Source organism: Trematomus bernacchii, unplaced genomic scaffold (genome assembly GCF_902827165.1).
Source record: "Trematomus bernacchii unplaced genomic scaffold, fTreBer1.1, whole genome shotgun sequence".
NCBI lineage: Eukaryota > Metazoa > Chordata > Actinopteri > Perciformes > Nototheniidae > Trematomus > Trematomus bernacchii.
In genome coordinates this window covers 2,255,116-2,283,055 of record NW_022987839.1, presented here as the reverse complement: position 1 = coordinate 2,283,055, position 27,940 = coordinate 2,255,116, and the positions used below count along the sequence as shown (strand labels likewise).

Sequence of the window (27,940 nt, the reverse complement as noted above, 5' to 3'; positions counted from 1 at the left end):
AATGTAATAATATACTTTAAAATTGTCTTTGAGAAATATGTTACAGTGTAGATGTATCGTGTAATCTTCACTTGTGTTTGTGTGATTTAATATTGACTGCTATTGACTTTCATTGTGTCATTTTAAAATAGATGTCGTCTTCTCTGCAGAGTCTGAAGACCCTCCGTCTGTCAATCCTTCGAGTGTGGATGACAACGTGGAAGACTCCGATACCGAAAAGGACTCGGATGGCAAACCGGTCTCGAAAGCGCCATCATCCGTTCCCGGTCTGGACGAGTACGAGTTCAAGGACGAGGAAGAGGAGGAGGATCTCGGTAAAGCCTTGAACGACAGACACGTCCTCCGGAGGGAACTACGGCAGCAGGAGGAGAAGGAGGAGAAGGAGGAGAAGGAAAGGAAAGAGGAGAAGGAAAGGAAAGAGGAGAAGGAAAGGAAAGAGGAGAAGGAAAGGAAGGAGGAGAAGGAAAGGAAAGAGGAGAAGGAAAGGAAAGAGGAGAAGGAAAGGAAGGAGGAGAAGGAAAGGAATCATGTGGCAGCAGTAAAGCAGAGTGGAAAAGGAGATTCATCCTCCAAGTCCAAAAAGCAAAAGACTCCCCGTGTCCACTGCAGCTCGGATACGTCCAGCGACGAAATGGAGAGCCTTCCAGAGAAAAGGAATTCCCCCACTTGCTCTCAGAGCTCCGAGAGCCTCAGGACCGAGACAAAGTCTAAAAAGGACATGTCTGAGCAAAAGGACAAAGGCAAAGTCAAGAAAAAGAGCAAGAGCCAGATTAAAAACAAGGAAAACCAAGAGGATGGGAAAGAGAACAGCAAAACGTTGGTACTCTCTCTTGCGACTGTGTCAGAGAGCACAGAAAAAGGTCGGGAGGAAGACTCCTTCAAGATGTCTTTCAGTCCGAAAGACGACTCATCCGTCCACCTCTTCCATTTGTCTTCCATAAAGTCACCAAAACTGAACCACAGCCTGACGGATAAACAGACGCCGCTCAAACAGGAAAATACTAAGATGTGCATTTCCATCAGCGACAGCTCGTGTCCGGTGGACGGTGTCAAATACAACCACTACACAGAGGCAGACTACTGCACCGAGGGCTCCAGCACCAAGGGGTGCAAGCACAAGGAGAAAAGCAAACATCAACAGAAAGACTCGAGCGGAGACGGGGACGACGGTCGATCGAGTCCTTGCAAAGACGGCGGCAGCATAGGAAACAGCGTGGACGGCTCTGAAGGTGCCTTACGGAAGACGGACCTGGACGGCAAAGTGGTGAAGAAGCATAAACTGAAACACAAAGAGAAAGACAAACACAGGAGGGAGTACGAGGCGGAGCGCAGCCGCCACAGGCAGAAGGAAGCCCGGAAAGACGGCCACAGGAATCTGGAGTTTGACAGAGAGTTCTGGAAAGAGAACTTTTTCAAAACTGACGAGACGGATGAACATCTGCCAGTGAAGAAGGAAGGTGACGAGAACAGTTCCCTTCAGAGGACCTCTGAGTTCCCTCCTGTCAAAGAGGAGAGGAACACGAAGGAGAAGCACTCGAGCAGCAAGGAAAAGAGGCCGAGAGAGGAGCGGGAAAAAGACAAGGCCGTGAAAAAAGAGCGGAAGGAGGCGGCGGCTGTTAAAGAGGAGAAGGTGAAGGATACAAAGCCGAGTGAGCGTGACGAGAGAGTGGACTGCCACGGCTCAGGGCGGATTCCTGAGGAGACAGAGGAGACAGAAGAGAAACCCATAAGTGGGATCACAGCTGATCAAGAACAGCTGGAGCTCTCTGAAAAAGGCTCACGCGAGAAAACTGACAAGAGGCTCCCAGGGAAGGAGAAGGATTCAGAGAAAATGGAGAAAAGACACCCTGACAAGGAAAAAAGGGTGAAAACGGAGCACTGTGACAAAACTGAGCCGCAGAACTCCGTGGATCGCTGGAAGGATAAAGAGAGAACGGCGGCCATCGCTTCCCACTCGCCTGGAGATAAAAACTGCAAAGAGAATGAGAAAGTGAAATCTTTATCTACAACTAAAAAGCACGAGGACAGCCGCAAAAACAAAGATAAGTTTGACAAGCGGTCCGATAGGGAGAGGCAGGACAGAGAGTATGGTGTTGGGGAGCGCACTAACTCTGAGAAGAAAGGAAAAGCTCTTGAGAAGAACACAGATCTCAGCAAATCTGAGCGTACAAAAGAGAAGGACTGTGAAAGAAAAAAGAGGGATAAAATAAAAGAAGGGACTATTTCCTCAAGTTCCAATCTAAAATTGCTTCTAGAAGAAAAAAAGAGCTATCTGTCCGAAAGCAGCAAGTCCTTATCTAGTAAGTCAAAGGAGGAAGTTGTGAGAACACCAGAAAAAGATCGCGACCGCAGAGACCGGGACAGAGACTCGGATAAACACAAGGATAAGGATAAGGAGCGGCACAAAGACCGCTCCCAGCAGGCCAAAATAAGCAAGGCCAAAGCCAACGAGACAGATGCAGATAAGGCCAAATCAAAAGCCTCGCCGGCAACACGCGACGCCAAGCCCAAAGAGAAAAGGCTTGTGAACGATGACCTGATGCAGACCAGCTTTGAGCGAATGCTCAGCCTTAAGGACCAGGAGATCGAGCAGTGGCATCGCAAACACCTGGAGAAGATCAAACAGAAAGAGCGGGAAAGGCTTAAGCAGCGGCCTCTGGCAGATCCTGGGAAGTCCAAACCCAAAGACAGAACAAAGACTGAGCCATGCTTGAGTAAGGAGCTCATGCGCTCAAAAAGCTCTGAAGCGTCTGATATCCACAACAGAGATAAACCCTTGAAGGATGGCACCAGCCCCAGAACAATGTCGCTCGATGGGAAGACTCTGCCCTCCATCAGCGCAAAGGTCATGTCAGCGGTGGAGAACTGTCTCACCAGATCACCTCGACCGGAGAGCGATCGCTGCGGCATCATGTCCAGGTCTGTCTCCTTGATATCTGTTGCTAGCTCGGAGGATTCGTGTCAGGCGACGACTTTAACGCCCAGACATGTTGAATACGACTCCGACATGAACCTGGAAGCCTCAGACTCCCAGCCGGCGTTCCTCCAGTCTTCCCTCGTCATCCAAGCCACCAGATCGCCGTCTGTTCACGATAAAGATTGTCTTCCTGACGTCCCGCAAAGTAATCGCACACTACTTCCCAGCAGACATGAATCTCCGTACCTCAGGGCTATTCTGGACGAGGAAGCCTACTCCTTAACGGACGGTAAAGCTGCTGAAAGTCTTCCTAAACCGAGCCAGACTACTGAGGAGCCGGAAACAAGAGAGACCTCGGCAGAAACGGAGGAGAGTCAACAACAATGTTTGAATGCAGTTGCTGACTCAGCCACAGAGAGAGAATGGATAGCTCCTGTTGGTTTAACATCACTAATATCAAACATAGATCTTCCGAGTCAAAGCCAGACACTTCCAGAGAGTAGTACCTCTCAAACGGGCTCAACAGAAAAAGAAATAACTCTTCCTTCCTCTGCAACTCCTGTTGTGAAGGACCTACCATGTCCGACAGAGACTCAACAAGCAGACATTAAGGATTCAGATAGACCATCCACGCCTACAGCTTGTCTACCTGCTGAAGCAATAGACACAAACTCAACGCCCCTCCAGCAGGACGACACTGTCTCTGGTGACGAGACTGAGCAGCTGACAGAAACAGCCACCACACAAGTGTCTGAGCTTAAAGAGGAACCTCTAGAGAGTGCTGACGGAGCGGAAGAGGAGGAGAGTATGGAGGTAGACGGCAGAGGAAGTCCTGTTCCCTCCACGAGTTCGCACATTCCCAGCTTCTCTGCAGGAGAGTCCTTGCTGGGCTTTAGCCAACCAAGCAGCGAGTCCAAATGTTCTTCAGAGGATATGGATGTATATGACCAAGACTGCCAATACTCAAGACCTGAAGGTGACGCTGCAAGTCTAAATGCTCAGGAGGAGAGAAAGGACTACATAGCTGCAACGGCGTCCTATAGTGCGAGCCCCGAGCACAAAGCTGAGGAGATGACTTACGTCCCGCAGAGCTCGGAGAACAGTTACACTGCTGTTTCAACTGAGAGTTATTCAGGAGAGGGTGTTTTCGCTACAGAGGGATCCTCCGAGGCTACAGCAGAGGCCAGCTCCGAGCCGATGGAGGTGACGCCTCCCGATGAGAAACCAGAGTCATCGTCAGCTGGTGAAGAGCAGAGCATCGTCCAATCGGTAGTGAGGAATGATAGCAGCAGTAGTAGTAGTAGCAGCAGCAGTAGCAGCAGCAGTAGTAGTAGTAGCAGTAGCACCTGTAGCGCCTCGGGGAGCTCCTCTCCACAATCTGGAGACCGAGACTCTGATTCCTCTGGCGCTAAATTCAAGAGTCGCTCTGCAGAAGATGAAATGGACATCCACCATCCCCATCCACGCAAGAGAAAGATGCCCAAAGCGTCGTGCTCGCAGTCGTGCTCGCAGTCGTACTCCGCCACTCAGCAGCATGACAAGGAGCAAGGCCAGCAGTCTCTGGCGGCCATCGTGGACTCGGTGAAGCTGGAGGAGATTCAGCCCTACCAGACGGAGAGGGCCAACCCGTACTACGAGTTCCTGCACATCCGCAGGAAGATCGAGGAGAAGCGCAAGGTGCTGTGCAGCGTCATCCCGCAGCCCCCGCAGTACTACGATGAGTATGTGACCTTCAACGGATCCTACCTCTTAGATGGGAACCCGCTCAGCAAGATCTGCATACCAACAGTGAGTTCATTTCTTTTCAGATATTGGTCAAACTGATTTGTTTTCCTCAGAAATATTTGTATTAGACAACAACAAACATTACACATTACACATTTACACATGTACCCCTTCCCCAGTCCCAAACAGACCTGAACAATATGTGAAAAGATATCTCTGGAGTACAAAACAAAAGAGACAGTAGCTGGAAGTCTAGGACAATAGACAGAGTAATGGAAAAATACATAAACACCAAATAACAGCAGCAGTGGGTGAAACTGATTTGACGTTGCTTAAGAAGTGTTCTTCTGATGGCATTAAATATAAATAACCATTCTTGTTTTTGTCCTGCACATGTTGAAGACATTTCTTAACAAAAACGGTGACTAAATATGTTCGTCAACAACCTTTTCTTCTCCATGACTAACACAAGACACTGACGCAGCGACACCAACGTACTTTAACACAGACTGTGACTATATCACATGCAGTACTGTTGGCGGAAAAAGACCAATGAAGAACTTTACCTGTCTCATGTACGATAAATGAGACACAAAGTATAACAGATGTATTTTTTTCAATGCAGCAGTGAACTATTCTTTGCTTCTTGCTATATCAGTATTACAGTGGCAGCAAACAGTGAGCAAAGACTAAATAAAGGCAAAACACATCTACCATTTTGATTATACTAAAGATTGAAATACCCAGACTTTTATTCAACTAAAACTTGACTTAAAAAGGAATGAGTTTGACAAAATGTGATCAAAACATAAGTAGGGCATTTTACACAGGACAAATTATATATATATAATGTTGTATTTAAAAGATAAACTTTGTGGCGATAATTATAGATCATATCGTCCAGCTCCAAATCTCAGCATGCACTTAAAGGTCCTTTTGAATATCTTACCTCTTGGGTGCTGCTTATATATCATCACACAAATAAGTAAATGAAACTGAACCAACATGTTAAATATATTCTTCTTGCTGACATCTGCATGGTGAGTCATCGGGCGTGTCATTGCAGCGATGATAACGTTTGAATCTCTCTCTCTGTCTCTCTCGTGCGTTTGAACAGATTACTCCACCTCCATCATTACCTGAGCAGCTGAAGGAGATGTTCAAACAGCAGGAGGTCTTCCGCATGAAGCTCCGACTGCAGCACAGCATTGAAAGGGTCCGTACTTTTACTCCTCACGGGTTTTGTTTTGGTTGTGTGGAGTACCTCCAAGACGTGTTTAGTGCCACTTGTAGAAGCTGAAATGGAAAATACTGTTAAAGAAATGCCTATTTTTGGAAAGCCTCTTGACATTTTGAAACGGTGTGGTTCTCACTGTTGACTTTACAAAGATGTCAGAGCATTAAAGATACTTGCTGTGGATTTGTTACCACCAATACCACATACTATTGCATTTTATTAATCCCATTTATTTGTCTTCCTCCCCTTCAGGAAAAGCTGATTGTTTCTAATGAGCAGGAAGTCCTACGAGTCCATTACCGGGCAGCGAGAACACTAGCCAATCAGACGCTGCCTTTCAGTGCCTGTACCGTTTTATTGGACGCTGAAGTGTACAACATGCCTCAGGAAGTGCAGGTACGTGACCTATGTTTACCTTTAAGGTTCTTAAGAGGCGCTTTCACACCGCAGTACTTTTCCCACTTTAGTTCATGAGAACTCTTTAGTTCTCATGAACTAAGTACAGATCACGTTCACACCGGAATAAGTCCCTGGGGGAGGATTAGGCAAATGAAGCCGCTGACGTCACTTCTTCTTCTTCTGCTTTGGGTTTACTGGCAGGCCGCAAACAACTTCACGGTGTATACTGCCACCCGAAGTCCCCGGCCGGAAGTCCCCGGAGTTGGGGACTGGCTTCAGTAGAAGCTGCTGGGACTCCCAGCAGCTTCTACTGAAGCCTTCCGAGTAAATCGCCAGAACGCCGACACCTCCTCATCTCCACCGCTCCCATGTTTTCTTTTGTGTTGCCATAAGTTAGTCTCTCTGCGTTTGTGCGCTGGGCTAATGCTAATGATAATAATGCTAATGCGAGGATAATAAAATGGCGGCTTCACCAAACTTTTTGGGAGTTTTACGGGGCGTGGTTTGCAATCCGCCCAGCCAATCAGACATAGGAACCTTTTTCTCCCACGAAAGTACCTGCTCTCTAGCAGGGACGGAAAACTGACGGAAAAGGGGGTAAAAAGGTTCTCATGAACTAATTTTAGTTCCGGCTCTTTTTGGTGTGAACGCGACATTTCGGAACTATATCGGAACTAAAGTGGGAAAAGTACTGCGGTGTGAACGTGCCTATTGAGACACGTTTCATTCAGTTCGAAACAGTGGTTAATTGTTGTGTGTTTGATGGCTTGCTGTGTGTTTGATGGGTTGCTGTGTGTTTGATGGCTTGCTGTGTGTTTGATGGGTGGTTGTGTGTTTGATGGGTGGCTGTGTGTTTGATGGCTTGCTGTGTGTTTGATGGCTTGCTGTGTGTTTGATGGGTGGTTGTGTGTTTGATGGGTGGCTGTGTGTTTGATGGCTTGCTGTGTGTTTGATGGCTTGCTGTGTGTTTGATGGCTTGCTCTGTGTTTGATGGCTTGCTGTGTGTTTGATGGGTGGTTGTGTGTTTGGTGGGTGGTTGTGTGTTTGATGGGTTGCTGTGTGTTTGATGGGTGGTTGTGTGTTTGATGGGTGGCTGTGTGTTTGATGGCTTGCTGTGTGTTTGATGGCTTGCTGTGTGTTTGATGGCTTGCTGTGTGTTTGATGGCTTGCTCTGTGTTTGATGGCTTGCTCTGTGTTTGATGGGTGGTTGTGTGTTTGGTGGGTGGTTGTGTGTTTGATGGCTTGTTGTGTGTTTGATGGGTTGTTGTGTGTTTGATGGATTGTTGTGTGTTTGATGGATTGTTGTGTGTTTGTTCCACAGAACGATGATGGCAAAACGTCAGTGAGAGACCGATTTAACGCCAGGCAGTTCATGTCTTGGTTACAAGATGTTGACGACAAGTTCGACAAACTAAAGGTGAGATCGCTGGGATTATAACTGTTCTCACATGTTTTCTCTTAGAAGTTTAAAGAAAATGTGTCTCTTAATTGTTTTGGTTATCCATTTTCTCAATTTCTGGGAACGTTCCCTCCCGTATTCCTCATGGAAACCCTCTCTTACTTTGTCCATCCAAGTTTTAGGTATTTGCTTTTTTGGCAGGTTGTAAACATTCCTCCTGTTTATACCAACCATAAATAGATCCCTTTCCATGTTAGTGATGGGGAACATAATCTATGATCCTCGTCTGTTTTTGTAAATATACATTTTAAAAATGAAAGATAAATATGAGGCTACAGTAGATGATAGGTTCCAAAGTTAGAGCATATTTGGTGTAAAATTCCCTTGTTTTCTAACTACCCTTACACAAAGAGGCAGAGATTCAATCTAACAAATAGTAATCTATTACGCAGTGGAGTATATTAATTGTTAACCATTCAAAATACACCGTGTTTATAATAAAATATATAAAAGTCTACAAGCTTGGAAACTGCTTTGTTACTGCAATTCATTTCATAGGAGGAAATAAAATGTTAAGCATCAGCTTGCACGTACTACTTTAAAGCAGATGTGTGTCTCTTGGCGTGAAGAAGTGGAATTCTTTGCCGAATGTATAAAGAAAGTGTAATTAGACGGTATGAAGTTGACTTTTGATTGTGTTCTGGTTTTATGTTTCAGTATTTGTAAGCAACTGTGACTGAAAGAGTATTGCTTTTATATTTTTTAGTAATTTATTTTAAGAAGAGGCAGGTAAAATAAGATTGTATTCTCCCTGCTCCTTTCCACCATGCGCTATAAAAAAAAGTGTACATGTTTTGTTTAAAAATAACTGCCATGTGTGGAATAAATAAATAAATACAATTTGCCGTTTTTTACATGTTTGTCTTTGTGGTCTTCTCATGACCAAATCTACCTTGAAAAAAGACATTGTTGAACTAAATAGGAACGTGTGGTTGTATAAAATGATTAACGTGTATGTTTCCCCCCCTCAGACGTGCCTCCTGATGCGGCAGCAGCACGAGGCGGCCGCTCTGAACGCCGTGCAGCGTCTGGAGTGGCAGCTCAAACTGCAGGAGCTCGACCTGGCCACATACAAGTCCACCAGCATCTTCGAGATCCCAGAGTTCTACATCCCGCTGGTGGAGGTCAACGACGACTTCGACCTCACCCCGATATGAGCGGCGGGACGGACGAGCTCTGACGGCGGCGGACAGATCCCGGACACGAGAGGCAGCACATTCACAGAAGAAGAAAATGTGAAGCACTTAGAATGTGGCGGTGAAACACAACGAGCATTTAGAAAAGAGATGGTTTCACTCCCAACGCTCTCACAGTCCGAACCGGCACGAGGACTCGGTTCCTCCTGCAGGAGAAGGAGGTCCAGAGGAGCCCAGACGCTGGTGGGGGGGTCAGGAGGAGGAGGAGCAACGTGTGGACGAGGACCACCGGCTCCTCCTGCAGCACGGTCACACAACTGAAAAGAGTTCAATTGTTTTCAAAGTGAGTGTTGATACATTGTGTACAGACTGTGCTCTTAATTTTTTAACTTATTTTATACATAAAACAATTGTGCATTTGTAAATAGCCATGTAATTATTGTTTTAAACTTGTAAAAACAAAAAATAGATATTTTGATTGTAAACTTGTTCCGTCTCATGTTTAATGTCCAAAGTTGGTTTTTATATCTTCTGCTTCGTCCGTGGTGTTCTTGTTCTTCTCGTTGTTGTTGGCTTCAGATCTTAAGCACGTGTTGGCTTTCGTTGTTTTCTCTTTTTTCTGGTTTCCTTCCTCACCTGGAGCTCCACGCCACAGCTGGTGTTTTTTGACTTTGGCAATTAAATGCTGTGCATGCGTTGCGTTGTTTGTACTTGTTTCCTAAAGAGCTGTACTGTGGACTTTGTGAGGTTTACTGAAGTGTTCCAGCTTTGTGTTATGTCCCTTTCTGCGGCCTCACTCCTCGTGTGTTGTCCATTGTGTCTCGCGCACATTTACAGTCTGTTGTGGCTTCCAAGGGAAAAAAACACATACTTTTACACTTTCAATGCGAGATCACAACAAAACCTATTTTTTCAACATAATGCCTTTTTGAACAATAGTTCTAAAAAATGTCTATTTTAATATTTACTTGTTACATGACTTGTACATATTTGTAATATATAATTGAATAAATTTTATTTGTTGTGAAATTAAAATGGTTGTACTTGGTTTCATTTATCGTGCAGCGCGAGAAATAACGGCTGAATCCATCGGTCGATAATATGAAGAAAATGGAAATAAATTATATTGACAATTGTTGATTATTTATAAAATGTGTATATATATATATTTAGGTTTATAAAGATGCCAAACAGTGGTTTTGTTTTCTAAAATGTTGGAAATATGTAATATAAACTAGGCTTTTTAATATAATGTGTATTTATTATTTTTAAAAGTATTAAAATTGAGGTTGCAGCCCCTGTAATTAAGATGTACCTTTTATGAGTGGTAATTATCTTAAAAGCAGTATCATTCTCGGCCGGTAGGTGTCGCTGTACAGTCAGCTCAATGTGCTGCAGACTGAACAAACTAATACGATTTTTGTAAAGCTCTTTAATATCAAACGTTAGTCTAACTATACTATACATTTATCATTCCAATTATATATAATTATAACAATCCGAAATCTAGGATAATATTGGATTTTGGCTTTGACCAATGCTATTTTAATTTAACGTCAGAATAAAGAAGAAATCGTACATTTTCTTTTCAGAATCAGCTTCAAACGCCAAGTAAATATGTGAACAAATAATTTGACTCCATTGTGTTGCTCTCTATTCTTACACAGACAATATACAGCTAAATATAATAACTACATAAAGTTGAACAAAGTTATATATAAAACGTTGACTACTATATATTTGTACAAAAGTAACTATAAATATATCTCCAACTAAATAGCAAGCCAGAGTGCAAAGGCTGCTGGAATTAATATAGGAGGATTCATGTAACAGGTTATATGCACGATAATTAAAAAATATATAATTGATAGTGGGGTTTATTCACATGTTTAGTGTTAATGCCTGGAAACAAAACAAATATTCCGTGTTTAAATAAGTTGACATGTTTGCCTTGGTTTACACTGTCCCTCTTCTTACACTGGATTTACATTTAAAGTGTTTTCATTGAAGGTGTGTCCTCCCTCCCCTGCAGGCTGGAAGTGGGGCCTGTTGTGTTTGATGGAGTCTTAGGAAAACACGTGTAAACACATGTGGAGTGAAACGGCCCATCAGAGACTCTCCCGATAGCAGACTCGTTTCTACAAATGAGCTTTGTTGGGGAGGGAGGGGGCTTCACAGCGGGAAGTCTGCAGCTTCACAGCTTCCGAATCGCCCTTTCTCACCTAATGAGGACACTCACAAAACCCGCTGATAAGACCGCAGACAAAGGGCCGTGTAATGGAGTGGGGGGTGGCTCGGGAGAGAATTGCTTGTGTAGAAAAAAGGAGTTAAAACAGAACCCACCAGGGCGGCGAGAAATGACCCGAGTTTGGTCTAAAAAAAGGATATTTTACACACAAGACTTTTACGCACAACGTGGCGCAGATGTTAAAGTTTGTCTCCCGATGTTCATGATGCGGATTTGTTCACGGCTGTCACCCTGAAAAGACACTCCGGTGTGTGTGTTGACCTGAGGCCCGGTGTTTTCCTCCGCAGACTGTTGGGAAAAAAATGGAGTGTGTGCCTTTAAGGCGCCCGACTGCCTGTCGCTTTCTGCTGCGGAGAGACTGACGCCCTCTGGACACAGTGGACACTTGAGCGGCGGCAGAACACCATCCTGGAGAAGTTCAAAGAGAAAACAGCCACTCTCCCTGTTAAAAAGAAAAGTCTCGGATTTGTTAACAGCGCTGAGGTAAGTTTAAACTCCCTCTCTCTGTATTGTGTCGCTGTTTACTGCACTGCTTTCTCTTGTGGCTGCGTGCGAGTGAAACAAAGTTTTTGGTGTTAGCGATGAGCCCCAAAAAAGAGAGGTGAAAAAACGCGTCCATGAGTGAGGCAGCTAATGTTCCTCACATGTTCTCTGCTGAAGTGGAACAATGTGCAGCAAAGTGGTGAAGTGTAAAAAGCAGCAGACAGTGTGTTCACGCGCTATACTTTGGGAAAAATAGGTGAAGGAGGCTGATGTTGCCAGATGTGTGTGTTGTTATCCCTCAGTAACAGTGTGAGTGAGGTCTGGCTTTGAATGAAATGTGACGCAGGCCTTTTAGAAAAGTGATGTTTACATGTCAAAGTTCTTCTTGATCACAAAGCTGAAATGACCCTTTATTTTGTACTCACTACTTTACGTTTTTGCTGCAGTTTGTAGCACTACAATTACGTTTTAATATACCACAATGTGAAAACAAACCAGTCCTGTACTGTAAAAGTACTCGAATAAAGGGAATACAGATAAAGAGATTATTCATTATTGTTGCTTAGGTCTACATTTACTAAAATTCATCAGCAGTTCATGGTTATAAAACAAGAAATTACATTTTACAGTTATGCAACTAATGTTTATTTTCTTATTGATTAATCTGTATTTCTATTGTCTCGTTTCATCTATTGGTTATTTAAAGTGAGAGAATAGATGAAAATGTCTACTCCCAGATTCTTCAAAGTCAAAATGTATAACTTTAAATGTCTTTTTCTGCTGAATCCAAAACCTGTTCTATTTAACTTAACATAAACAAATGAAGGAAATCGCCTTCTTTTAGAAGCCCTTTTTGCATTAAAAACTACCGGCATGATGATGGGTTCAGCTCTTCTTACTTTACTTTGCAACTTTATATCTGAATTGTGTAAAAAAAAAAGTGTCTCCTACTTTGTATAAGGAATCTCAAAGTGTATAATTTGCATCACGCACCACCTTTTGTGTCCTCTTATCTTTTTTTGCACCAACTGCAGCTCTTCACTTCTCCTCCTGTGGAATGTGTGTGATGGAGTTGTGTTTATTTGTGCAGGTCTCTGAGGTCCTGTCCTGTGTCTCGTGTTGTTCTAGGTGTTTCCAGTGCCGTGCTGGTGAGCCGTCAGGATGAGGCCTGGTCAGCTGATCCTCCCCGCCGCCGCCGCGCTCCTCTTCCTCCTCGCAGGACTGTCCCCGACCTCCGGCTGCAACAAAGCCCTCTGCGCCAGCGACGTCAGCAAGTGTCTCATCCAGGTAAAACACATCCACCTTTTCTTTACATAACTACTCTGCTGCATGATGGATTTACACATCAATTGGACCACAAATGACTCTTTCCCTTCTGGCTGGTTTTCTGAGTCACTAGCAAATTAATTGCACAAGGTATTTGGGAGTTTGGATCTTTATTTTAATTTTAAACGATGGATATTTGTGGCAAAATGTTGTGTCTCTGGCTCCTCCAACAATGCAACTTACAATATACTTAAACAGGCCCTCTTTTGCTTTTGGGGGTTTTCCCTTTCTTGTAGTGTTATATAGGTTTTTGTGGATGTAAATGGTCTGTAATGACACGCCTCCATTGGACTCCTTTGTTTACTTCCGTAGCATAGTGACATCACTATGTTACACTTGTGCATCTATTGGCTAGTAATCCAACAAACTGAACATGATAGGCTAAGGGGCGGGACATCTCTAAACGGTTGACCAATCAGAGCAGAGCCGGCCTGCTAACCAATCAGAGCAGACTGGGCTCTGGTTTCAGACAGAGGGTGAAAAGAGGTGCTGCAGCACAGGCAGTATGAGAAAAATAAAGAGCTTTGTGATTATTAAAGCACGTTAACATGTCACAGTAGAGGCACAAAATAAAATGTTGAACCTGAAAATCACCATAATAGGGCCCCTTTTAAATGTTAAACTTAATGATTGGATTTCTGTTTGTTGGTGTTAAACGTTTTTTAAACTACATGTCTCAAAATGTGGATTGCTGCAAGATCCAAAATATGTAAACAGCAGACTTCCACTGTGAATCTTTGATTCTCTACCTTACTGCTCAGAGCTCAGTAACAACCAGACAGATAATCTGCTGAGTGCTGCTGATCATTTCTGTAGATTAAAGTGGGAACATTTATATTACAGTGCATCCAAGTTCAAGCTTTTCATCCTTCAGTGTTACAGCTGTTTTTTTTGTAAACAGAGATTTCTATTTCTCTTTAACAAGAACCCAAATTAAATGTCGTCTGCAGCCGGAGTCGATTTCAAGTTTAGAGCAGTTGAAAGCTTGTTTTAATCATATTTAAATTAGCGTTAAACTGGAAGAACGGACTAAAAACTACACAAGATAATGTGCTCCCGCTGTTATGTCTTTTAGGCAGGTTTTCGAAAACACTTCACATAAAAACAGAACTCCTGAAACCCAGCCGCAGCCAAACTCGAGTTAATTTTTGTCCGTGAATCTGGAGCAGAGAACAAAGATGGAATCTGTTGGGAAGAATTCAAAATGCATTCCTTCGATAAGCCGAGTAAAGTCATGAGGAAGGTTTTTCCCACAGCGAGCAGCAAAGATCTCACTGTCAGTTTCATGCACACCTGCTCTCTACCTGTACAGAAACACTTCTTTGATTTATGTGCAGTTTCCTTTTTATTTTCACTCCTCTTGACTTCTGTTTACTTTCTGACATCACTTCCTTGGTGTCACTTTTTCCCTCACCCCTGAAGGCCAAAAGGTGAAGGACAGAGGGAGTTTCCCTGCTGCCTAACACAAATCCTCTCATCTAATCCCGTTTTATTTTAACGGGAAAATATGATGAGAAGTGTGGGCCTGTTTTTCCAGAACCAGTCAAGTCAAATTTGAGCTGCCGCTTGTCCACTGTCCTTCTGGGTGTGTGTGTTTGACCTGCTGTGTGTTTAGTGGCCCTGCCCCTCACATTAACATCAGTAAAGTACTGTGTTTAACCTCAGTGGCCATTTCACCTGTGTGACCTTAGCTAACCACAGCTATTATTATTATTATTATTATTTTCTTGCAGGCAGTTGAGGTAGACTTGATTGTTGGCACAGGAAGTTGAGCTGATAATTAAGGCGTTTGTTTGGAAATGAGATGTGGAAAAAAGGCAGAATAGATGAAGGATAGATGGCAAATTCCAATTAAAGTTGCAATAGTAGTTTGATGAACCATTTGTTTTCTTTTAGACATGTTTTGGTCTTTAAACATCTGTTCAGTTCTCTGTATGATGGAACTATAGAGTTCATGATAATCCTGATCAAATTTAAAAGGAGCAGCTTGTTAAGTTAAAGAAAGTCAAAGTTTAGTAACAATTAAGATGTGATGATAAGGGCTTCAGGTTAGTGGAGATTATTTGGTTTGGGTACACTTAAAGTGCTTGAAAAAATAGCTTTTCTCTTTGGTATGGACCAGAACCTTTTTTAAAGATTGAGTACTTAAAAATTGTGTTGAGCATTTCTCACAATTTTCTGTGGAAATAGCATTACACCGGTTTTAATACAGTGGATACAAAGTAATTCATGTCCATGCTTTTCCCAGGGTAATGATTTGCTGTTGGGCCTCTGTTCCTAAAAATCACTTTGTTACAGAATATATTTTCTGGTTTAGATTCCTTAATAAAAGTGCAATGATTAAATGACCTTGAATCTGGGCCCTCGGGGGTCTACGCCCTCAGAAGTTGCCCACTTTGCTCGGTTGGTAATCTTTTTTCTCTTCCGCCCTCATTTGGACAAAGTTAACCTGCAGTAACCTAATTGTACGTTGCTTTAAGGGAAACTCTCCTTGCGGCATGCCAATAATGACACAACAAGACATGCAGTACATAAATACTTTAAATATAAACTGTTAAACATTACTCTTAAAGCTGCAACCATCAATTGCAAACCCACAATCTAGAGGCCGAAAGCAAATGGATAAATACATTTACTATTACTAAGTTAAAAACTGAAATTCTCTCTTTAAAATATGTTTTAACTCCCCATAATGCAGACAGGTCCATCTGTCCATTTTGTTTATAAAAATATCTATAAATCTGTTTACTTCACTTAAATATCACAAGTTATTGAACACATGTAATTTCCTAGAGCCCAATGCCTTCATGACATGTTGATTGTTTTATAGGGAAAAGCCGTTAAGAAAAGGTGATTTTAAAGCGAGATTTAGCTAATTTTTACATTTTAAAAGCATTAACAAATTCAAAAACTATCTAGATTTTTAGTTTTTAACTTTTCAGGAAATAAAGTCTCTATTGGGCTTTGGAGACTTTCAGATCAGATTGTTTTCAAGGATTTCTTTTACACAAACTTATTGTTACAAAGACTGTTACAAACTTATTTTCCTCCTTCGGCACAATTTAAACCCCAGCAGAACATTTGTGGTGGCTTCTTGTTCTTCTTCACTTCCAGGTGGCTTATTTCTGCTGATCAATCACTTGTAGCTCTGTAGCTTTGTCGACCCCGCCGACTCCGACCCGCCGGCTGTCAGAGGCGAGAGCGATGGTTTTGTGAAGGAGAAACTCTCCCCGCCTGCAGCCCCTCTGGAGAAGCTCCATGTTGCTTGTGATTAGTGAGATCTGCTGCCCGACGCTCGCTTTTACGCTCTGCTGCCATCTCAAGTCATTTGTCTGAATTCCCCAAAACCCCCGAGGGTGGGAGAACATGAGAGGAGGGAGGGGAGGCTGAGGTCAGGAGGAGGTGTGTGTTGGGGGAGGTTGGCTGAGGGAAATGTACAGTTTAGTAGTGCAGAGATTCACAAGCCGGTTCTCTGCAGGGTGGGGCAGCAGATTTTAAAGTTAACACACGGCAGCGGTCGCTCTGCAGGACGAGGCTGCACATGTTCACTTTCTCCCCACAGCCCCTTTGTCTCGCTGCAGCTGAGTTTTCACTGATTACAGCACGTTTCTGCCTGAGGGAAGCCAAGTAGAAGCTCTGAAGGCAGTCGAGATAACCTCATCAGGGAGGAGGATGTTGATTGTAGGGTTGCAACTGCGATTCATCTTGGGCATATGATTGTTTATTCTGTAAAATGAAAGAAATGACTCAAAATGACCAGTTTCAATTGTTTTGATCAACCAACTGTCCAAAACCCAAAGAGATTCAGTTTAATTTAAGACAAAGAAAAGCAGCAGATCCTCATGTAGCCTATGAGGAAGCTGGATTTAAATAATTTCTTCTATTTTTGCTTGATAAATAACTTTAAAAAATGACAAAGCTAGGCAAGCAGTTTCCCCTGCATACAATCTCTATGCTAAGCTAAGCTAATCACCTCCTGGCTATAGCTTCTTACCCGATAGACATGAGAGGCCTCATTATTCTTATTTTAATGCTTGGCACGAACGCAATAATTATATTTACATAAATGTTAATCTATTTATTTTGATGTAGTGTTAGTAGATATTTTAAACGTAGGAAAGGCTAGCAGTTCCCCTACTTCTATTATTTAAGCTAAACTACCTGCTAGCTCTTCCTCTAAAATCACAAATTGTACTTTTACAATTTAACTTTATGCTGAACAAATAATGAACAATGTGGTGATTAGCATGATATGGAAGAGCTAGTTTGTAAAGCTAGGCTAGCTGTTTCGCCCTGCTTCTAGTCATTAAGCTAAGCTAGGCTAAGCTCCTCCTGGCTATACCTAGACATCCAACTTCTTCATATTTAGGTAAAACTTGTCAAGAAAGTGAATAACAATTTTTCTGAACTATTTAATTATAGAAGTATAGTGTTTTTATGTAAATATTTTAAGCATTGGAAAGGCTAGCTTTATCCCCTGCGTACATTATTTATGCTAAGCTTAGCTAATCACCTAGTGGCTCTAGCTTCTAACTTTGCAGACATGGGAAGTAACAATATTCTCATTTAATAGGTTGATTTTTTGGTGGTCTATAACCACAATGGTTGAACTCTTTATTTAAAAGGGATAAAGTGCTTAAATGTAGATATTTTAAACTTTGAAAGAGCTAGCCGGTTCTCCCTGTGTCCAGTGTTTATGCTAGGCTAACCATCTCCTGGCTTTCTCTGTTAAAGCATATTTTATTTCCATGAAATGGTTGTTAAAAGTTTCCTGAATTGTGAAATACGAGAGCCATGTTTTTCCCCGGGGCAGCTGTTTAGTTTTTTTATAATTCCACCTTGGAGAGTCATAATTACTCCTGGCATCAGATCTTGATCAGAGGTTTGCGGATAGAGAGGCTGGTGATTAAGTGAACTGTGTGTGGTTTTGCAATCCCTCGCTTGGTGAGTCACGGGAGAGTCTTTTATCATCGGCTGGACTGTTTTTGTGTAGGAGATGGCTTCTGTGAACGTATAAAGGACGAGAAGAAATAACAGAAAAGAAAGCAAAAGGGAAGAAAGAACGGTGGAAAGAGGCTGAAGGGAGAAGGGAGGAAAGGAGGGGGAAAGTGTGTTGTTGGTGGAGCAGACATGTTCTGTTCTCCAGGTGTTTTCTTCTCCCTCCCTCCCTCTGTTTCTCCCCCTCCACCTCCCTCATCGCGGTGACCTTGACTTGAAGGAATGTGCTCCCTGTTCTGTGTCAGGAGAAAACGGGGAGGTGGGGGGAAGAAAGAAAGAGGAACTCACCCACTTTTCAACCCCACCTACACATCTAGTTTCCTTCACTGTCTCTCCGTCCCCAGAGACAAGCTGCGTTTGAGGAATGAAGATATTTAACCGTTTTTTAGAAGAGTTATGGCATCAGCAGAGGCTGCATGTTTTTGGGATGTTTGCAGATAAACTCTTGTAATAACATTACCTTATTTTTTACAAGAGCCAACATGAGAAGTTCGCTGCAGAGCTTTTTCCCCCTCTGTTGTCAAGTCTGTGGAGGAAGCATTTATGAAAGAAGAACCAAATGAAACAGATCTTTACTTTAAAAGTTGTAAGAAATCACTTGGCTAAAGTTAATGCATGCACACAGTTCATAACAAAGCATTGTTTTTAATCTTATTGTAGTTGCACTGCATTACCTTTTTAATACATCATGTACTGAATATGTCTGCAGGTTTTAGACTTGAACTTATAAATAAGGAAACATTGATCCAACTTTTTACTTTGATAAGTAAAAAATAAAGAACTATTAGCAGCAAATTGTACTCAGTCGCAACTCTGCAAAATGGCTTGAATTAAAGGTGGGGTATGTAATTTATTTCCGAAACACTTTTTGTTATATTCCATGGAATGCTCTTAACATCCCGATAGCAATGAATATATTAAATGCTTTGACAATAAATCCATTAAAAAATGTCATCTGTGGAAGCCGTGGTACTGTAAAAAGCACGACCAATCATCTGAGCCGGCCCGGCTAAAATAACTGGATGGTCTACCTGCCTGTCAGCCTTCCATCTGTGCACAAACTTATCTCGTGCCCTCATTGGTCATGTGCGCGTTCGTGTGTGTTGGAGGAGGGGCTCTGTAAGGAAGTCTGAAGGAAGAGGCAGATTTTTTCCGGTTGTGTATTTTCAAATTCTAGCGCACTCGAGCTGGTTTCTCCAAAATTACATACCCCACCTTTAAATATATTATTTATTATATAATTGTGTTGTTCGGTCTATATTCCTGATTCCTTAGTGTTAAAATCAGCATCTTAATATACATATTTCAAGGTATATTTTATACTGCATATACTATTGGGTACGCTCATTGACAACAATGTATATTTAATAAACTTAGCAGATGTTTTGACATATAAAATCTTCATCTCGGAAGTAACACAGGTACATGTATTTCATAATTCCCTTTAAAGTGTAGAGGAGGAAAAGTGTTAAGTTTGAGTACAGTACTTGAGCCTCAGCTTCAGTGTAAAACCATTCAAGAAAATTATTACTGAACTTTGACATGTCAGAACCTGCTCTGTTTATGAATGGAAACAGCAGAGGGTTATTTTTATCTCTCAGTTATCGGGGTGTTGCATACTTTCTTTGATAGACACAGTAATAGTTACTGTGCATGAAGGCAACCTGCTGTTGCTCTGTGTGTTTTAATGGTACGTCTGCAGCAGCACAGCCACTTGTTGAGTATGCTGTGGGATTTCTAACACTGAGACCTGCATGTTTTACACTGAACATTATTCTTCATTTGATATTTAATGTGTAATGCATGGCTTCCTTTTTTTATTTCTGCTAAAATGACATGAATAAGCTCAATGGGAAAACATTTTCCACTGAAGTTTTGACCGAAATCGCACTAATGAAACGTTTTGAACCCAGATTATGTTAAAAACAATTATGTATTAATTAAAGAGTAAACCTCTTGAATGTATAGAAACCAAAGGGTTGATAATATATCAACATATATACTACACCACTGTTTTGAATCTAACCAAAATGTGGAGGATGCATCTTGCTACTGTTTACTTAGTTTACTTATCTTTGTTAACCCTCCTGTTAAACTTAAATGTATAAAAGCAACAAAAAAACAACTCAACATTGTTATAATACCGTGATACTTTCTGGCTTTTATAACTGTATTAAAGAAATATAATAGGATTTTTAACTGATGATGTTTCAGTACGCTACAAAATATGGTACTTGTGTTCGGGTTTCTCTTAGAACATTTGACCAGGAACACAAAAGGTGTTTTTTCAATTATTATGATTATCTATAAACACACGGGATCTGTTAAACTAATAAATAAGTAAAGCCAATGTTAACAAGCTCAAATCTCTTAATATAAGAAATCTATTTGAGTCGATGAGTCTACATTTCCTGGCTCCCAGATGATTTTATCCACATTATTTTGGGAACAAAAATGTCGAGGATCTTCGGTAATCTTTATTATGTTACATGCATGTTGTTTAATGTGTGTGTGTGTGTGTGTCCTTCAGGAGCTGTGCCAGTGTCGCCCGTCTGACGGGAACTGCTCCTGCTGTAAGGAGTGCATGCTGTGTCTGGGGAACCTCTGGGAAGAGTGCTGCGACTGCGTGGGTGAGTGAGCGTCTCCGTTTATTAGCTACATATTTTACAGCTGACAGCAAAGTTAAGTCAGCATTTCATTTCAGGATTTACTTTGTAGCCCACGCTCCGCCATGACTGTCGAGCTGAACATCTGTAGAAGAGATTAGTGCCAGCAAAGGTTGTTTTTAAGTCGTATGAATCATGAACTTTGTCAGGTACAACTTTAAAGTTAAACCACAGGAGTGAAATGGAGTCGGATTTTTAATTTATTGTGAATAAATCCCATTTCAAATCCTCCTCAAGTCCTACATGTAAAACGTTGTCATCTGGAGCTACTGCTGCTTTTATTCACCAGATCAAGACTTTCTCCATCATAGCTCCAACACAAATGTTGAAAATCTACTAAAACATCGACTAAAACATTTTAAATAAATTGCAGTGAATAAATAAAATATAATTCAACCTATTACAGTTTTAACATACTGTATTAAGTTCAAAGTGTTCAACTCAAATTAATTCTTAAAATTAACTTAATCAAAACAATATATTTTTCAACTATTACAGGGTGTCCGCGGGGTCTTAAAAAGTATTAAAAGTTGATAAATCAATTTAGCGAAAAAAACGGCATTTTCCAAGGTATTACATTTCGTAGCTTGTTTTCAATAAGTATATAAATTGTCCAAAGAGGTTGTATTCTACAGTCTGCCTGAATGTAATCATTGCGTAGGTGTGCAGTGTGATTCTGTGTAGTTTATTTATGGCATCCCGTTGGATTTGACGTCATCTGAACAGGACACCGCACGCTCACTGCTCGATAGCGCGCGAAGGCCCGTTTACGCCGGTTGTTAAACAACATCGTTATGGGGAAATGCAAGTTTGCGTCCAAATGGTTGGAAGATAAGGAGGAAGGACAATCAATACTGTATATAGTAAATGTGAGGTAAAGTGTGTCGCCAATGTAACCGGTTAAAACTCGAAGTGGCGATGAGGTCTTAAAATATATGGAAAGGGTCTTAAAAAAGGTCTTAAAAGGTATTACATCTGACTTCAGGATTCCTGCATATACCCTGTATTAGTTTAAAATCTGTTCCTTATTGTCATTCATTAATTATATCATGTTCATGTCATAGCTAAGATGAGATAAACATTATTAATCTTCGTAGGGAAATGCAGGCGTCAGAGCAACAACAGCACGCATAGTAAGAATGAAAAATAAGAATAAAAATCTAGGTAACAAAATAAATATAATTAACAGGAATAAATAAAACACAGAATAATTTAGTTATATATTTATATAGCTCCTACAATTCAATATATACTTAATAATGTACAGAAAAAACATAAAACCAAGTATTCAAAATACATATGTACAATATATATGATGTTTGCAGTATTTACCTTACCAATATATCTACAGTTCCATAAGTCTAGTCCGGTTGTAGTATATACAGTTTAAACAATAAGCAAGTAATTAACCTGAAGTTATATACAGTTGAATAAAGTTGCATACAGATAACAGGAAGTTGGCAGTGAGCCCTATAATTGGTCACTCTGTGATTGCAACATATTTAAAACGTTTCTGGCACTAATCTCTTTCCATACATGTGACACTTCAGTCTTGTTAACCTCTCCATCACCCCGCCGCAGAGCACTCTCTCTCGGTAAAGTGAAACTGTGGCTGTAATGCTCTTGACAGTTTAGAAAGCAGGCGGTTTGTTTGAGTGTTGCTGCTCTGATACGAGATGAGTGTGAGGCGAGGGGAGCCAGATACGAAGGTGCCTCTGAGAAGTGACAATGCCGAGGTTAACGCGAAGCAGAGACCAGGAGGAAATTAAAGGAATAGTGTCACTACGGAGCAGCAGCTGCACATGTGGACAGGAAGTGTCGAGGTCCTTCACATGATCAAAGCGTAAAGGAAGCCGGAAGAGAGAGGGGACGAGGAGGTCGACCCCGCGAGAATGATCTCTGACTCTCAGCCCCCCGGTGAGGTGCGGTGGGGGAGAGAAACCCAGCGAGATCCGAAACAACCGGATTTGTGAAACAAGAAAACATTGGGCTTATTAAGTCTTCAGCTGTAAACGCTTCAAACCAGCAGAGGAGGGTCAGGATAGGGCACAGATTTAAAGGGTAGTTATAACATACTTAAATAAGTAGAAATGTGTTGGAAGACTGAAATATTAAGACTTGGTTCTTGGTTGTGTAAAATACCCCCCCACGATTTCCAGTAGAACAGGTCACAGAGTTGTAGACCAGACTTTTTGTGACTTTTTAGGGTTTATCCCTTGTTTTTCGTGTCATATATCTTTGGTTATTTGCATCTCTCCAGTTAATTCATATAATTGTTCACATTTAGTTTGTCTTTTGTGAACCTTCTGCATCTTTTTGCACCATCTATTTTGAGTAATTTTCCTTGTTAGAACTCTTTGTGGGGATTTCAGTGTACTAAAACCTTCTGGTCGTTTAAAAAGTCTGTAGTCATTTATTTTGAATTGCCTTGCATGTCATTCTGTCTCTATTTGTGGTATTTCCAATTGTTCTTAAGCTCATTCTGCATCCCTGTGTGCCCGTTTTATGAACTATTTGCATTTTTGTGTTTCTTGGGTTCACTCGGCATCCTTTTGCATGCCATTTTACGTCTATTCATTGGATAGACTTTCTGATCTTTATTGCATCTCTTTCTGGTTGTTCTACATCTCGATAGTCATTTAGTGTAATTTATGTCTTGCTTAGTATGTCATTTAGTCTCTCTTTGTGGTCGTTCTTTGTGTTTTTGAGGTCATTCTTCCCCTTTTTGTGGTTGTTTTGAATCTCTTTAGTCAATTAAGGCCTCTTTTTGCATGTTTTGGGACTCTGTGGTTTTCTTGCATCTGTTTTTGTGTTGTTCCATGTGTCTGTGTGGTCATTTATCTTGTGTTGTAACATTTATCTGTAATTGTTTTTGCTTCACTTCATAGTCCTGGTTATATTGAGTCTTGTTTTGTGTGTCTGTGGTCATTTCTGCATCTCTTTCTCATTGTGTCATCACGTTGTAGTCGTCTAGTTTCTCGATGTAGTCATTTAATTGACTTTCAAACAAAACACATTATTATGGCGTCCTGTCCCGTTGGCTCCCTCATCGACCTCGCCCCTTTACACCAGAAATCTCTCAGATCAGCTTTGACGGACAGATATTACTGTACGTGCTGACAAGGAGGCTTTATTAAAACTCTTTCATGTGGAACACAAGTGCAACGATCTGACACTGAGCGAAGTGAACTGGCTGCTGCTTCACAGATGTTACAGAGGTGGAGCTGAACAGCCTTTTAAAACGCGCTGAGGACAGCCTGTAGCTCTGGGCTAGAATATATCTCTCATTTATAGATTTTCTGTTTTTGTTTTCTGTTACTACGCTAGCCTTATGACCACTTTAAGTAAGTTTCCACTCTAAACATGTTATCTGTGCCAAAAGCAGGATACTTTGAAGTGTGTATCTGCGAGTGGTTAGAGCAGGAGTAGAGAGGGGGGTATTTTAGAGGAAGGGAGGAGGAGGGAGGACCCATGTGTACTCTTTATCTAAAACAGCTGTTCTGGCTCTGCTTTTAGCATTGGTTAGTAATCCAATTCCTCTGTCAAACTCTGTTCCCCATTAAATGATCTACCCATTAGTCGTAATTCACTTTGACTCATTTGAAAGTTTACAAAGATCCTATCAGAGGATGTGGGGCTACTACTGTATTTTTGAAATTAAATGAAGTGTTAAAATGATCTTAATTGAGACAAGATATTCATGACAGCTGTGTGGTTTTTACAAAACTGCCTCTGTGAGTTGAAATCATGTGTGAAACCATTTAACTGTCATCAATGTGCTACAAGGGTCAGTTCAGACAATTTACAAGATACAAATACAACCTCAGCTGTATTTAGACTTTAACATAGTTGGGGTTTTATTCACCCACATTTTAAGATCTCCACCTCTAAGCTAAACTCTAAGAGTTTGGTAGGGGTCTTTGTCTTAGGTTGTGTTTTTGCTGTGGAAGAACTTTAACTCATGACCTCGGTATTTATAAAATCTTGGATATAGTCGAAATTGCAGAGGACCCAAATTGACTGGAAATTGTTTGAAGATATCTTGATAATACTGTTATTATGACGCAATATTATGGAGTCACAGCAGTGCCCTAGAGAAAAAAAAATCAGTTAAATAATAAGAAAATATGTGGTAAAATAAAGAGCAAAGAATAAATAGTTTTAAATAAATGTTGACGTATAAACCTAATTGAAATAAAAATAACAAATTAATGTTAAAATATAAATACAAACAAAGAATATAATTATAAGCATTCATTTTAATTGCATGTACATTTCTCATTCTTATCTTATTTGTTATTATTTACATTTTTTATTGTATGTAATTTATTTAATTGTATTGCTTTTTTCCTCATACTTTTCCCTTTTTGTTTTCGAGACAACTCCAAATACTGTACATCCAAAACCTGTGCAAACTCAACTTTTTGACATGGCTCAATGGAGACAGGAATTTATTTTAATATTTTCCTGAACCTACCTTTTAATCTCTCCGTCCATCTCCTCCTGTCAGGGATGTGTAACCCGAAGAACTACAGCGACACCCCGGCCACGTCGAAGAGCACGGTGGAAGAGCTGCACCGCCCGATCCCCTCGCTGTTCCGCGCCCTCACCGAAGGAGAGGCTCCGATCAACATGATGGTGGTCTCCTTCCCCGTGGCCGAGGAGCTCTCCCATCACGAGAACATGGTCTCCTTCCTCGAGTCGCTCGACCCGCACCAGAACGTCTCTGTTCCCGCCAACAGCATCCACGCCAGCTACGACTCTCAAGGTAATAATAATAATAATAATTATTATTATTAATAATAATAATAATAATTCATTCTATTTAGAGCAAAGGTTTAAGACCGTACAAAAGGACCGTAACAGAGTCCTCCGAGGGACTATTTCACCTCTCAATAATCATTTTTTTGTCCATTTGAACCCATATACTGAACATCCATCTTGGAAGATTGAGTCCAGTTTTTTCAGTGTAAAGTCCAAAGATGTGGTCAATTTGAAGGCCCTAAAATATCGTTACTCAAGCGTTGTACTTGCTGTAATGACAACTTTGAATGGAAATATTGTATTTTTTAATACATTTATTTTTCCAATGATAACATATATATTCATTTATCACTGAAAGTTGCCATACTGCTATATAATTATTACTTTTTTTGTTATCTTGATCTACTTTTATTAGTTCCTTACATAAACTCGACCCTATTGGCCGAGGTAATCCTTATTTTGTCCAAATTAACCGATAAACTGAACATCCATCTTTATTGGAAGTTTGTGATTCAGTTTTTTCACTATAAAGTCCAAAGATGTGGTCAATTTGAAGGCCCTAAAATAGACGCTTGACCTGCAGTGGGAAGTGTTTACTCGAGCGCTGTACTGACTGTAATGACAATGTTTTTAATGCATTTATTTTTCAATGATAATATATATATTCATTTATCACTGAAAGTTGCCATACTGCTATATAATTATTACTTTTTTGTTATCATCATCTACTTGTATTTGTTCCTTACATGAACTCAAACCCCGAAACCGAAAATGTCATACCTTTCTGAGAGACCCTTTGATTAAGTGGATCAGTTTTGATGGAAAAAAAAAGCTAAAATTAAGTTCTAGACTGTTGCTCACTTAGGCTTGTTAAATTGTGGTTGGCATTTCAACAGGCAAACAATAATCTACATATAATTACTAACTAAAATGATTCACAATGATTGCTAGTTGCAGCCCTATTGCAGAGAAACCATCCATTACCTTTGATTGACCTGAATAATAATAATAATACAAAAATTGTTAGCGATTTGCTTAGCAGCTGCACAATTTGGAAAAAAGTAAATAATAACTATTAGTTTGACTGATATTGCAATTACGATTATAGGAGGAAGTGATAATATTTGCATCCGAATTCTCATCTCAGAGGATCTGTATCAAAGAATTATGATTTTGTTCAAATGATTTTGTTCAGAGCCCCTCACACTCTTACCGTTTCTGAATAAGTTATACATGAGGAATAGCGTGCTTTGCTCACATTCTTTATTATTAAATAGTTCTCTGGTCCTGTCAGGTCCAGTCAAATTCTCCATTTGCATTTTGCACACTCACTGAGACCTGTGGTAATAAAAGCAGGCCTGGCTCAGAGCTGAAGCACTGCACAAAGTCTTGAGCTGAGAACAGTTTAGGGTGGATCAGGTTCTCATCATTTCAGAGGGGACATGGCTGCCAAGAAGACCTCAAGTTCAGGGATTTGTAACTGGGTTAAAAGTGTTGTTCCACTGCCATTTTCTTTATTTTCATTTTTGGGTGTTTTGGCTGTCTGCCTCCTGAAGACACACTCTTTATAGTTCCCACAGAGCAGAGAAGTTAACTCATTAAACTCACCCACACATATGGTCATACTTATTCACAGCAAATTAATTTCCCCCTGAAGTAAAAGTAGCAACATTTAGGGTTAAAGGTAATTACTGTAAACTAAAACTTTACTGGATTTGTGCCTCATGTGTTTTTTTCTTTCCCTGTATGTTTTATTTCAGAAAACATGTGCACGGTGGTCTACTTTGACGACTGCGTGTCTATCCGTCAGTGTAAACTATACTGTGAGTCAATGGGAGGATCCAAGTACCGCTGGTTTCACAACGCCTGTTGCCAGTGCATCGGACCGGAGTGCGTGGACTACGGCAGCAAGGCTGTGAAGTGCATGAACTGTCTCTTCTGAAGTGTTGGCACATCTTGGTACCAAATGTGTGGGCCATACCAGAGGACTGAGGGCAGAGGAAACTATGACTGTTATGTGTTAGCATTCCTCCGTTACCTTGTAAAATACCCCTTTCACCCCCTCCTGCAAACCCTGCGAAAGTGTTTTTATTCTGCTGTTATGTTTCACTGTATATTTTTAGATATGTTTTCAATAGTGTTTTTTACTAGAGGTGTATATGAATAACGTATTTTTACAATTATGGTCTGCTAAATCCCAGTCTCGTGCCAAATAAAGAAACGTTTGGTGACATGGATCTGTTTTGTGTCACAGAGGTAGCTGATCTTAGAATATCTTCTTCCTTTCAGTATATTTGCTTTAAAAGAGGTGAAAACAAAAAATGCATAGCATGAGTGGAATAGTAAATGTTTGTCCTCCCTAGTTGCATGTCTCCGGCTCTAATCTTAGCCTAGTGTTGCCCGAGTCAGGAAACGCATCATTTCCTGGGGAAACAAAGTTGTTATTATACCATTCTGCTCCACAGGTGTTCAGCTGCTCACAGACCGTCGCATGCAAGCGGAGGAGAAAGGGAGCGTTTACCGATGCCAATCCCACACACACAAATGCTCTTTGTGATGCCCGTGCATTCTCAAAAGGCAGC

At 41.1% G+C, this 27,940-nt stretch overlaps 2 protein-coding genes across 5 annotated transcripts in view; both read left to right on the top strand.

Annotated features, from left to right (window-relative positions):
- ankrd12 (ankyrin repeat domain 12) overlaps positions 1-9,908 on the top strand; it is a 33,130-nt gene extending 23,222 nt beyond the window's left edge. For 2 of the 3 annotated variants that reach the window (XM_034153051.1, XM_034153052.1), the window contains exons 8-12: positions 132-4,705; positions 5,760-5,858; positions 6,132-6,275; positions 7,600-7,695; positions 8,709-9,908. In XM_034153051.1, coding sequence (XP_034008942.1) covers positions 132-4,705; positions 5,760-5,858; positions 6,132-6,275; positions 7,600-7,695; positions 8,709-8,894 — 5,099 coding nt within the window. In that variant the 3' untranslated portion in view covers positions 8,895-9,908. The remainder of the gene's footprint in view (positions 1-131; positions 4,706-5,759; positions 5,859-6,131; positions 6,276-7,599; positions 7,696-8,708) is intronic. The other variant, XM_034153053.1, reaches the window with a different exon arrangement.
- A 1,067-nt stretch (positions 9,909-10,975) lies between these two features.
- twsg1a (twisted gastrulation BMP signaling modulator 1a) lies at positions 10,976-27,595 on the top strand. Of its 2 annotated transcripts, none has more exons than XM_034153050.1 (5): positions 10,976-11,604; positions 12,695-12,891; positions 20,459-20,558; positions 25,105-25,362; positions 27,119-27,595. In XM_034153050.1, exons 2-5 carry the CDS (start codon positions 12,766-12,768, stop codon positions 27,298-27,300), a joined length of 666 nt encoding a protein of 221 aa, XP_034008941.1. In that variant the 5' UTR covers positions 10,976-11,604; positions 12,695-12,765; the 3' UTR covers positions 27,301-27,595. The 2 variants fall into 2 exon arrangements, with proteins under 2 accessions (XP_034008941.1, XP_034008940.1); XM_034153049.1 differs by having other exon boundaries at positions 10,978-11,604; positions 12,733-12,891.
- The last annotated feature ends 345 nt before the right edge of the window (positions 27,596-27,940 follow it).

What these genes read in the sequence shown, in the direction of transcription:
- twsg1a (XM_034153050.1), top strand. Translation starts at nt 12,766, where the DNA reads ATGAGGCCTGGTCAGCTGATCCTCCCCGCCGCCGCCGCGCTCCTCTTC. An exon ending in TCAGCAAGTGTCTCATCCAG is followed by an intron (nt 12,892 to 20,458) that starts GTAAAACACATC and finishes TGTGTCCTTCAG; the next exon opens with GAGCTGTGCCAGTGTCGCCC. An exon ending in AGAGTGCTGCGACTGCGTGG is followed by an intron (nt 20,559 to 25,104) that starts GTGAGTGAGCGT and finishes TCCTCCTGTCAG; the next exon opens with GGATGTGTAACCCGAAGAAC.